Genomic DNA, 12592 nt, shown 5'->3' with positions numbered 1-12592 from the left:
TAAGACACCTTTTTCTTTTTACAAAAATGTACATTGTTATGAAATGGGAAAACATTTTGAGGACATTGCTGACATTTTTGGCAGCAAATTTTGATTTTAGCTTTAGTCAGTCTTGAATAATAATTTAGTTTTGTCACCTGGAATGTTTTAGTTATTCTAGTTTTAGTCAACTAAATGTCATATTTTAGTCCACTAAATCTACAGTTGATTTAGTCGACTAAAATGTTTTTTTGGCGGGCCTTGATGCCGCCGTAATGACTGATTTTACACTTGCTGAAAATAGCCGATCTACAAGCTCACAACGCGTTGCAGGCTGCAGCGCAACGCATTGTGAGCTTGTAGATCTGCTATTTTCAGTATGAAACCAAGTGTAAAATGACTTATACTGGATGTCTTGTCCACTAGTCCCTTCCTAACATTTTCGTCTAGTTTTTATCTGTTGACGAAATAATTTGTCAATACATTTAGTCTTAATTTTAGTCATCATAGCTTAGTTTTCATTTAGTTTTCGTCAGTGAAAAAAACGTAGTCGACGAACATTTTTCGTCTTAGTTTTAGTCGACAAAAACAACACTGCTATGATGCAAACATTGCATTTATTTAGTGTACAATCCTTGTCGTCTCCTCAACCTCCGAGGTAGTCACAAAGTTCTCCTCAACCTCCGAGGTAGTCACAAAGTTCTCCTCAACCTCCGCCGTGGTTGTCACAATGTTCTGGTCAACACCACCAGGGTTGAAATCAGCGGGTTTCATAAGCCTCTGCAGCGTGCGGACCGAGGGCATAGAAAATACGGCCGTCATGAGCCTGTAACACTGTGGACTGGCCCGCAGCAAGTCCAGGAAGAACGCCTTGTCCAGATCGGACCACCGGAAACCGTGCGCTTTACGCTGCGCCACGTTCAACTGCGCTCTGAAGAATTTATAGACTGTGGCCGATAGGAGCTTCTTCATCAGCTGCAGGACCGACTTCTTAGTGATTGCCACCGTGGTGCTTTTCTTCAGGCCCTTCAGCACCCTCACCTTGGTCTTCAGCTTGCTCACCTGTGCCTGGAGATTTCTGACCTTCCTCTTGAGGGCAATTTCTCTGACAGCAGCAGACTCAGGTTCTGGCTTTGATGATATCTTTGGCTGTGATGATGTGTTTGACATAGGCAGCGGTGACTGTGATGTTGATTGCGGTTTCTGTAGCAGCAGTGGCTGTGGTGTCTGCAACATTGTTGAAGGTGGCCGTGGCAGCAGAGGTGACTGTGATGTCTTTGGCAGTGGTGAGATCAGTGGCTGAGATGTGTTTGACATAGGCAGCGTTGACTGTGATGTTGATTGCGGTTTCCGCAGTAGCGGCAACTGCGTCTGCAACATTGTTGGCAGTCGCCGCCGCGGCAGTGCCCACATCTGCAACATTGTCGGCCGTGGCAGAGGTGATTGTGATGTCTTTGGCAGTGGCAGCGGTGAGATCAGTGGCTTGGGGTGCCTCGTTATAACTATGACTTTGCCAGCAGGAACTGTGAGCTTTGTCTCTGAGAGAATACGTCTTTGATTGTGTGATCGTGTGATGTACGAGTCAACAGCACTGGATCGGCGAGCATCACAATTCTGTTTACCTGAAACACAAACACATATTTTGGTAAGTACTATGTACTCAATGTATATACTGTACTTTATTAAGTGAACCCCAAGGGTTCATAATGTTAAAGAAATGCATTTTGACCCTAAAGCATTGAGTGATTTAAAGACGATCACCAATCTTTTAAAAATCAATTCTATCCCTCACTGGAAAACTGCAGAAATCTGTTGTTTTCAGCTTTCTTAATTCTAGTTAGAATGATAGCAGCTGTGTTCTGAATTAGCTGTAGTCGTCTGATAGCTTTTAATAGACTAATGTAAACATTCTAATTAAACAATGAGACACTCCATTGATGGCTTCCGCCCTGGCCACGGTAACTGTCATTTCTCGACCGTTTTGGATGCGGGCCGGCTCGCCGGAACCGCACCGGCACTCTGGGCACGTACGGCGAATTAAACACATTAAACAAATAGCGGGTTTAGCATGGCTACAACATGGATTAAATAATTTAAAGCACTCAAAGTGCTAACATACCCTTAGCTCTGGTCCATAGCCTTACTGCTTCGATTCTGCCCTGCAGTAAGGCTATGGGACTATCAGTTTTAAATCTCAAATCGAAATCAGACCAGCCTCTCCTCTTTTGTGGAAATCTCACGAACGTTTGACCTACTCACCAATACAAAGACAGGTTGTGTCAATAGAAAGACCACTTTCCTTAGTGGACGCACTCTGAGCTCCCCACCACACGTATAAACGGTACTTTTTGGCCAGAAAGGGATTTTTTTTCACCGGAGGAAAAATATTCTCTATGAGGCAGTTCTCTGGGCATCGGTAGAGGGCGCAGCGGAGTAACTAAAAGTTTTTTTTTTCCCGTGGAAACAAAATCCCTTTTTGGCCAAAAAGTACCGTTTATACGTGTGGTGGGGGGCTCAGAGTGCGTCCACTAAGGAAAGTAGTCTTTCTATTGACACAACCCGTCTTTGTATTGGTGAGTAGGTCAAACGTTCGTGAGATTTCCACAAAAGAGGAGAGGCTGGTCTGATTTCGATTTGAGATTTAAAACTGATAGTCCCATAGCCTTACTGCAGGGCAGAATCGAAGCAGTAAGGCTATGGACCAGAGCTAACATACCCTTATGAAGGAAAACACATAGCAAACAGCAGCTTTTATTACAAAATGGTCACTTCAATTGACTAATGGCATATGAAGAGATTTAGATTAATGTAACTTTTGTTTATTTGCATTTTTACTATGAACTCTGTAGTTACAGTTGTGGTCACAACTACAGTAGTACAATAAAAGAATACGTACTTTTATTTGGTGGCAACTCCTGATGCAGAATTGGTTGCTTCCTTCCTGACTCACTATCCAGTTGGATACTTGGCACTGCATCCCAATTCAATCCAGCATGGCTTCAATAAAATAAACATCCCAACATAAATATAAGAATGCAGCAACATACTATTTTTTTTTAAGTTTGCAATTGTCAAATCACTGTGTATTAAATTGCAATATGGGCATATCAATGTTGATGTTCTGATTTAATAATATTAAAACATGAGGATGTCAGAGGTGGTTCTCAAACCCATTACAACTTAAATGAAGCATAATTGAACCGGTGAAAAGTAAATACCTACACATCAGCTTTCCTCTTGAACTGGCTGGGGTGGAAGTGTGCACTGCACACCCTGTAGCTGTTGCTGAGACGGTCAACGCTCATGTCCGCCAGATTGGGGTTCCCAAGAGCCTGCAGCCACTTGGAAGATCTGTAGGCGATAATATACAATTATAATATTAAATGGTAAATGGTGCATTAAAGGCGCTTTACATTCACACACACATTCATACACCGATTGCGGAGGAAGCCATGCAAGGCACCAGGCAGCACATCGGGAGCAATTTGGGGTTCAGTGTCTTGCCCAAGGACACCTCGACATGTAGACAGGAGGAGCCGGGATTCGAACCGCCGACCCATGGATCATTGGACGACCTACTCTACCTCCTGAGCCACAGTCGCCCCCCAATTTGCATTAAAATAAAGAATTATAGTTCTAGAAATTAGACGAAAAAAGTGCCCTTCCGGGCACAGGTCTCCACCAGGTTATCCACAGCGTTAGAGGTAAAAACACTTTTCGGCCAGTTATAGCGCCACCTTGAGGCTGAGTTGAAATTGTTCATGTGGCATTTCGTCCTCGGCCTAGTGGGAATGTGGGTGCACAATTTCACGGAAATCACGCGATGTGTTCATGATTTGCAGCATTTTGTTTGAAACTGAGCACTCCTGTGAACTTTGGAAGCCAATCTTAACCAATCAGGATGGAGTCTGATAAATCTGAAAGACCCGTTTCGTTGAATGGCTCTAGAGAGACTGTGTACCAATTTGCGTGATGTTTGGACAAAATCTGTAGGTGTACTGTGCAAAAACTTGTTTTGCACAAAGCGGCCTCCTGGTGGCGCTATAACAGGCCGTTCTGGAAAGTTTGGGGCAGAGGTTCATCGTTGGCATCCAGGGAGTGTGTGTGCAAAATATGGCATCGACCGGGTTAACGGTGGCCGAGATTAGCTGTTCACGGACACACGGACACACGGACGGACGGACGGACGGACACGCGGACGGACGGAGTGCAAAACATACTCTCCCCACATGCCTTCGGCCTGGTGGAGACAACAATAAAGGTAGGCCTACATGTCATGAACCAGCACCATTGAACCTCTTGAGTATAAATAATATTATAATGCTAAAGTAGATCCTTTGAGAGTGAGACCAGTTACTGAATATTTATTTTAAAGTTTAAAGCACTAGTCACTAGTGCTTTAAAATTGCTTGATCGAATACTTTATTATGACTTAAGTTGGAAACAAGGAATGAATGTTTTCTTTGGTTTCAATCGTTTATAAAGCATTGTATTTGTATTAAAATGTACTCTTCTCTCTCTCTCTCTCTATCTCTGTGCGTGCGTGTGTGTCTGTGTGAAGTATTCAGTCAGTCAATAAAAAGCCGTGGGTATCCACGGCTTGGATATATATCCCCCCATTGTGATCTTAATTATTATGTATTCAATTCACGGAGACAGTTAAATAAAAACATACAACATACAAGATCATTTTCATGGGACCTTCAAGACTCCAAACACGTGGAATAGTCTTGTTTTGCAAGCTCACACGAGCGAAGCCGAAGAATGAATGAATAAATGAACGTTTTAATAATACCTCTCGGGGTCTCTGGGGAAACGGTGGAAGGCTAGCTCGGGGTGTGCAGCCACGTAATGTTTACAGTTAACGGCAGAGCATCGGACTCTGCTCGTGCTCTGTTTTGTCTTCTTTAGCTCTTCTGTGCGTCCAACTCCAGGATGACCGTCACTGCCATCATCACCACCACCATTCATGTTCCCATTGTTGCTTGTTGTTGTCTCCTTCTTCAATAACTCTGTCTCCTTCTTCAACTCCTCCAGTTTACTTCTTCTCCAATCCTCCATTGTTGACGAATGACGACATGTCTCTTCTTTTACTGTTGCGGGTTGCAACCCCCCCCCCCCCCCCCCTAACCCATTGCTACATATACTGCCACCTACTGTTCTGAACGTATATATTAATTTATTATTAAAGGGCGGATGTCACGGCAGGGGGTCAGTGGGTCACTCCAGAGGGCCATATTGCATTAGCCTGGGTAAACCCACTCCCCCCTAGAAGACCACCCCACCTAATCACACCAACCGAACAAGTGAGGTTGGGGCCTCCAGGTGGGCCAGCAGCCATCTGCACAAGACTGGGCTGGACCCTGCAGGAAAGCAATCTCCAGCCAAGACAATGTAAGTTGACTATAACAGAGCCCCAGAACACAGAGCTCATGAGAAGGATGGAAAAACACTGGCAGGAGGCCACCAAGATACAACGCCACACTGCAGTGGCCAGTGAAGTCAAATTGTGTGTCAAAGGCCAGAAAGCCCACCTCCTTTTAATGTCCTGTCAGTAGCAACTCAACCTGCACCTGAAATAAGCCCTGACCCCTCCCAGAGAAAGTTCATCCTTGAAAATGTAATGATTAGTCACCAGAGTCTAAAACTTGAGTTATTGTAAAATAACAGCAGGTGGCGGCCATTTTGAAAAACAATGGCTGCCATGGTCACAGGACAAATCTAAATAGTACCAATGTATCCCACATCCTTGAAAATGTGTGATTAGTCACCAGAATCAAGATCCTAGATGGTGTAGAACTTGAGTTATTGTAAAATAACAGCAGGTGGCGGCCATTTTGAAAAATGGCTGCCATGGTCACAGGGAAAATCTAAATTGTACCACTGTATCCCTCATCCTTGAAAATGTAGTCTTATGTCACATTCTCACCTAATACTTCGGTAGACTCAGATCCGTATGGGCGGGGAATTGGGATTATTGCATTTTTAATTGGCTGGGGTTTGCCTTCACACTGTCATTCGCAGCAATTGGAAACGCAGCAGAGGGGACCTTTATCAATGTGTTCCATTCATAAACTATAGCCTACACAGTGAAATCTATGGTGATAAAATTACACTCATAACGTGCATGTGTCGTGCCGTCTGGGACCCCCCCCCCCCCTCTCTCTCTCTCTCTACGCACGCAGCCGCCACACACTGTTCTTTTGGGCATGGAGGCACAGCGCTGCATGAGCGCACTGATATAACTCCCCAGTCCCACACAGTGACAGCACTCCATGTTTACGGCACGCACAGACAGACAGACAGAATATTATGTAGGCTATAATACACTGCAGTGTTTTTATGTGTTTTCTTAAGCAATTGATTAATGTACACGTCCTCATTTCGATCAGGGCTTCAGTCTCCTTATTCGACCACGTCTATCCACAGTAACGGGACATCTTTGCGCTGCGTAAAATATGCCTTAACCGTCTCCAACTGTGTTCAGCTCCTCACCCGCCACATTATGTGCTTCATTTCCTTTATTTACTGCGGATTGCATTCACACCTGAACATCTTCTTTACAAACATTGCAACAAAGCTGGTTAGCAAACTGCCCTCCCACTCTGGGCGTTTTGGTGTAGAGCACATCAAAGCCTTCTACAAAAACCTTGGTGTTTGTAAAGATGATTTCAAAATGGCAATGGTAACAACCGAGGAGGTACTTAAAAAACTGAGTGCCCTCCAACCCCACAAGGCCACTGGCCATGACAATATCCCCTCCAAATTTCTCAGAGACTCAGCCTTTTCCATAGCTCCAGTCATCACCCACATAGTTAACCTCTCCATCAAACAGGGACAGGTCCCCCAAGATTTTAAACTGGCCAAAGTAACCCCCTTGTACAAAAAAGGGAGTAAATTAGAACCCGGCAACTACCGCCCTATTTCTATTCTAAGCTCCATCTCGAAAAAATAGTCTATGAACAGGTTGAAAAGTATCTTGCCACTAATAAATTGCTGTACGAGTTCCAATCTGGTTTCAGAACATCCCACTCCACTGACACATGCCTCCTCTATTTGAGCGACCACATCAAACACGAGGTGGACGCTGGAAAATACTGCGGCATGGTCATGCTGGACCTCCAAAAGGCTTTTGACACCGTGAACCACTCCATACTGGTTAACAAGCTTAAAGCTATTGGTTTTGATAGCACATCAGTGAGCTGGATGCAATCCTACCTGGAGGGGAGAGAACAGATGGTGGAGGTGAACGGAACACTGTCCCCTCCCCTCCCAGTGAGCTGTGGCGTCCCACAAGGAAGCATACTAGGGCCTTTACTGTTCCTAATATATGTTAACGACATGACTTCAGCTTGTGACTGCAGCTTGTTCCTGTTCGCAGATGACTCAGCACTGCTGGTCTCGGACAGGAACAAACTGCAGGTTGAAAAGACCCTCAGCTCTGAACTCGGTAGAATCTGCACCTGGCTCGCTGATAACAAACTATCCTTACACCTGGGAAAAACTGAATCCATCCTCTTCGGATCAAATAGTAATCTCAGCAAGGCTGATGGCTTCTTGGTTAGAGTGGGTGACAATATTATCACACGAAAAGATCAAATTACCTACCTATGTTCCATCCTGGAGGCCAATCTTTCCGGTGATAAGATGGCCACCAACGTAATCAAAAAAGTCAATCAAAGAACAAGATTCCTTTACAGGATCTCCTCACTGGTCAGCAAAAACACCTTGAAGACCTTAACAGGAGCCCTCGTACAAGGTTTCTTTGACTATGCATCCACCTCTTGGTACCACAGCACCTCAAAGGCCCTTAAAACAAGGCTCCAGACCTCCCAAAACAAACTGGTCAGGCTCCTACTTGGCCTCACCCCCCGAACCCACCTCAACCCTGCCCACTTTGACTGGCTGGGATGGCTTAGGGTCGACGACAGAGTACAGCATCTTGCAATGGGTCTGGTCCACAAGATTCGATACACCACCAAGATACCCATGTACCTGTCTAAATACTTCCTTAATGTAAACGAAGTCCACACCCACAACACCAGAGGGAGTGCAACAAACCATGTACAACCCAGATTCGGCACAAACAAGGGACTACATTCTTTTCGCTCCTATGCCACCAAAATGTGGAACGCCCTACCAACAGTCATTAAGACATGTGAATCCCTTGACTCCTTCAAAACCGCTCTCAAAGGGCACCTACGGATGGCTGCAATTCGAAACTGGCCTCTGTAAAATCTGAATCCCCCCCCCCCACCCCATTTCCCCTCACTGTATATGTATCTTTTCCCTTTTTGCTTCCTATATGATGAATTCCTGTTCTGTTCTTTAGCTACATAGAAGTGTCTATTTGTATGTCTCTAAACAAGTGTAATGCTTAATTGGGTCGTCCACTCACAGTTAACAGTCTTTGTATTGAGTTTGTGCTTAAAATGTACTGTAAATTCTACAAACTGTTAATAAATATTTCAATCAATCAATCAAAACCTGCACCGAATCGTAGTCAAGTGCGATTCGAAGCGAAGCGAAACCCACGTTTTTGGGCGGAGTAAAATGCGGTTATTTGCTGCGCATTAGGATTCGAATGAGCCTTCACACCTGCCAAACGAAGCGCACTTTCTGACAATGCGCAGCAGGATTCGTTTTAATCGCAGCAAAGCTCTCTGGTATGAATGCGACCTTAGTCACCAGAATCAAGATCCTAGGTGGTGTAGAACTTGGTGGTGGCAATTTTGGAAAATGGCTGCCATGGTCACCACGAGACAAATCTGTGATGGCCCTATAGCCAAAAATGTTCCTTTAAGGCATGCTCTAACTGTGTGCCAAATTAGAATACGTCCCATTATTCAAAAACTATAATTTTATTGTTTTAGGAACACTTTTGTCAACTCCGTCAGATACATGTCAACTCCGTCAGACACAAAACCTGACGGAGTTGACGTCTGACGGAGTTGACAAAATGTCATTTGTTTTCATCTTAACCCTCTATAGTACAATGTAGCCATTTTGTTTTTGCTTCATTTGTTAGCTAAACCTAACCCTAAACTAAACATTATTTTGGAATTCTTAACAAAGATCATAATAATGTCCTGACGGAGTTGACATGTAAAAGCTGTGACCTCATTGATATCAACATTGTCTGTTTAAAATATCAAACAATTGAATGCTTGTCAGACCAGGTGCTCCACTGTTGCAACAAATATAAACGGGACTTGGAAAAGGAGTCTTCAGGCTAAATCTGTCGACAATATTTTCTGATTAATTTAAGACTTTAAAAAAACCTGACGGAGTTGACGGGAGACGTGGGACACACATTTGATATGAGATATCTAATGGAAAATATAAATTAAAATTAACTGTGTATATTGTTTGCCATGTTGTTGACAATCTACTTTAATTTAGTATGTATATTTATGTGATTGTGACAGTATTAGACACTTTTTTAGCAGTTTGAAATTGTGACCACTTGCTGGGGACAGGCTAAATACAGGCGTTTTTGGGTACAGTGCCTGCTTTTAACTAATTCAGATGGCATATGAAAACAATTATAATGAAATTAATGGCATAATAATACACAACTGTATTACATTTAACTTTGCAAGTGCTTTTATTTTTATAGCGGACTGACCTCATGCCTCCTATGCATGAGGAGTCCAAGCTGCTTCTTTTCAGGGGGGGGGAATTTCCCCGACCGGACGTAGCGCGTGGAAGGAACACGTTATTCCAACCAGTTCCTTTCCCCTCTATCAGGCGCCCAGGCTGGCCAGGGGGAGGTAGTTTTTTTTAAGAGACCTGGATTGGCACCGCATTGATTGCATACAGCTGGCATACAGGGCGCTGCTCCGTGGATTTGTCAATACTGTAAGCTTGTAGTACAGCTATTAATTATATTATAAATTATTATAAATTGGTCATCAGAGGAAGAACAGGCTCTTGGTATTCAGGGTGATCATCATGTCACTGATGATACAATGGCAGAAAGTAACTAAGTATAGTCAAGTGTACAATTGTGTTGTACTTCTAGGTGGTATGCAATGTGAATTAATTGATTATATTCATGAAGGATTTAAAACAAAGAACTTGACAAAGAATCTTGTTTATACCTTTATTTTCACCCATCATATTTGTATGAACCAAGGTATATGGACATATGTTTTGTCCAAAAACAAAAGGTTGGTAGCAAAGTGTGATATTTACATTATCAGAAACTACAAAAATGGCACACAACAAAAAATAACACTCAAACAGCACTGCTTTCCTCTTCACCGTGCATCAAAAACCACCACTGGAATGAAAGAGTTAAGGATCAAACACAAAGGATCGATTATATATCATATATACTGTATATATAGCATATAGCTTGCCTATTTGCAATTGTAGGCTATATAGGCATAAGGGGCTTAATCATTCACCCATTTAAAGTGCTTTAACAGTCATTCAGGTAAATGGCATCTGGGTCAGATAGGCTGCAGAGCGCTTTAATGCAAGATCATTGAGGCAGGCAGCGAGTCGAGCGGGGGAAACTTTTTTATTGGCTTTTTCCATCATGTAACTAATTTTCCATACGTTGTTTGGTCGTTTTGCAGTTGTTCATGTCGCAAAGACAAGGGCGAGGCTTGACTTTATAGGGCGTGCCAGATTGATTTCAGCCGTCACATTTATCAACGCTAAGACCGAAATTACGCAAGGATCAGCTGTTTGCGATCACTTCATAAATTCCGTGCCGACGTGAGCGTACTCCAAAACCGAATTTGAGGCAGATTTTACACTCCATTGATGAATGAGGGCCTATATCCATGACTATACACGGTAATAAGTTCCCTACATAGTTGACCAGTCAACACACACACACACTCACACAAAGGATACATCGCTTGGTTCTCTTCTTGTACATGATTCTGTAACCACATTCTCTGCATCGGATGGGATCACGGGCCTTGATTTCGTTTTCGGTGTGGCATTCTGTAGGGAGACAGTATAGACAATTATGATATGAATCCACCATAAACAGCAGTTCACTGACACAAACATGGGGGCCACTGTGGCGGCAGTGGCTCAGGGGTAGAGTGACCGGATGGGAAACGCAAGGTTCCCAGTTCGAACCCGGTCTCATTACGTCATCTTTATTGTTAATGGCGTTTAATGTTTGTGTTGGCACAGTTTGTTTTACATTACCATTACATAACCTAATCAACATGAGTGAGACTTTAATATTTTAGCGCCCCTCACTTCACACAGGTGTGATTTTTTAATGTACATGTAACTGCACAACAGACAATAATAAATTTACATTTTGAGGACTTTAACTGTAAGGAATCCTGGACATGATGTTCTAAGATTGACTTCCTAGTTCCTACAAATAGAAATCTTATCAGGTCTGTCTGACAGTGTCTGTGCTGATAATAATGCATTAGCCTATCATTAAAAAGTTTGAGAACAAGAACTATACTGTACCTCCACAGATGTAGATCATGGGCTGTTGTTTGGGAGGCTGCACAGCGCCTTTCTGCGCGTCCATATTTCAAACAAATGACTTTATTCCTGCAATAGAAACAGAGCGACCGTCGTCAACCTTACCATCCTTTTAGTGGCCAAGAAGTTAGAACATTATGATGTGTCTAACCTATACTAACATACTGCCTCAAATCACATTGATATAGCGAGATAGACAGGCCTGTTAATTCAGTAACATTTTCTATGTTACGTATCATAGTTACAGAACAAAGCATGAGATCTATGATGCCCGTGTAGCACTATAGTAGCCTGTAACATTAACGGATCATTAATGAGTAATTACAGTTACCAAGCAACTCTCGAAAACAGCATACAAAAAAATATAACCAATGGGATGATTAAACATTGAAAACTAAAAGGTAAACAAAACAATGATCACCTGCAAAAGCAAAATGTTGACGAGATTTGTGATTTTGTGCCCACATTGGATCGGCACATGCGTAGTCTGTTGCTCAATGACCTCGCAACAAAACGTGTCGTCATTGGTTGAGACCTAAGGTTGAGGAGGGGGGTTTTGGCTGTGCAATACTGCCACCAATTGGACTGGAGTGTGAGACAAACATATAGCCTTATGCTCGGTACCAGCCAATGTTTCCATTCCACTGTTTATATTTTTTGGTATGCCGTTTTCGAGAGTTGCTTGGTTATTCATGAATCATGATAGGTTAATGTTACAGGCTAGTGCTACACGGGCATCACCATAGATCTCATGCTTTGTTCTGACTTCTGAGGATTACCCAACGGGCTGTTGGACCCAAGGGACCATGATCTAGGGGGGCCCTGACCTGAGCTCCGAGCCTCAACGCGACTCACTCAGCTCAGGGGACGCTAAAAAGTGCAAAGTGAATAACAGTGATGAGGTTTGCGTCACTGAATGAACTGCTTATTAATTCATGTCAAAAATATAACGCCAAAAGTCCTAAACCTTCATTATCATACTGATACTGTACATTACTGCAAATGTTTAAACCCTCAGTATATCCATATGTATTACACAGCTAAGGCTGCCTATTTAGGGCAAGACTGTGGCCCAAGAGTGCAGGGGTCACTTACGTGCCTGTGCTGGCGGAGGGAGCAGAGGGAGGCCAAGCTGGTCACT

The 12592-nt window shown here is 43.3% G+C and overlaps 3 protein-coding genes across 3 annotated transcripts in view; 1 reads left to right on the top strand and 2 right to left on the bottom strand.

Moving 5' to 3' along the window:
- The window catches only part of LOC310865165 (uncharacterized protein), a 468188-nt gene that overhangs the window by 53111 nt on the left and 402485 nt on the right, over nucleotides 1-12592 (top strand). The gene's annotated exons all lie outside the window — the stretch shown is intronic.
- On the bottom strand, nucleotides 601-5040 carry LOC310865238 (uncharacterized protein; the record flags this gene model as incomplete). Its single annotated transcript, XM_083774264.1, has 4 exons — nucleotides 601-1601; nucleotides 2876-2976; nucleotides 3202-3330; nucleotides 4775-5040. The coding sequence occupies 4 exons, from the start codon at nucleotides 5038-5040 to the stop codon at nucleotides 601-603; spliced, it is 1497 nt and encodes a 498-aa protein (XP_083630390.1).
- polr2k (RNA polymerase II, I and III subunit K) lies at nucleotides 10071-11957 on the bottom strand. Its single transcript, XM_083769493.1, has 4 exons — nucleotides 11873-11957; nucleotides 11434-11520; nucleotides 10849-10941; nucleotides 10071-10264 (listed from the first exon to the last, which is right to left on the bottom strand). Exons 2-4 carry the CDS (start codon nucleotides 11495-11497, stop codon nucleotides 10242-10244), a joined length of 180 nt encoding a protein of 59 aa, XP_083625619.1. The 5' UTR covers nucleotides 11498-11520; nucleotides 11873-11957; the 3' UTR covers nucleotides 10071-10241.

The sequence above is a fragment of the Protomyctophum parallelum genome, assembly GCF_964188405.1.
Source record: "Protomyctophum parallelum genome assembly, chromosome: 1".
Taxonomy (NCBI): Eukaryota; Metazoa; Chordata; class Actinopteri; order Myctophiformes; family Myctophidae; genus Protomyctophum; species Protomyctophum parallelum.
Note: the sequence above shows the minus strand (reverse complement) of the source record. Positions and strands in the feature narration are given on the sequence as shown.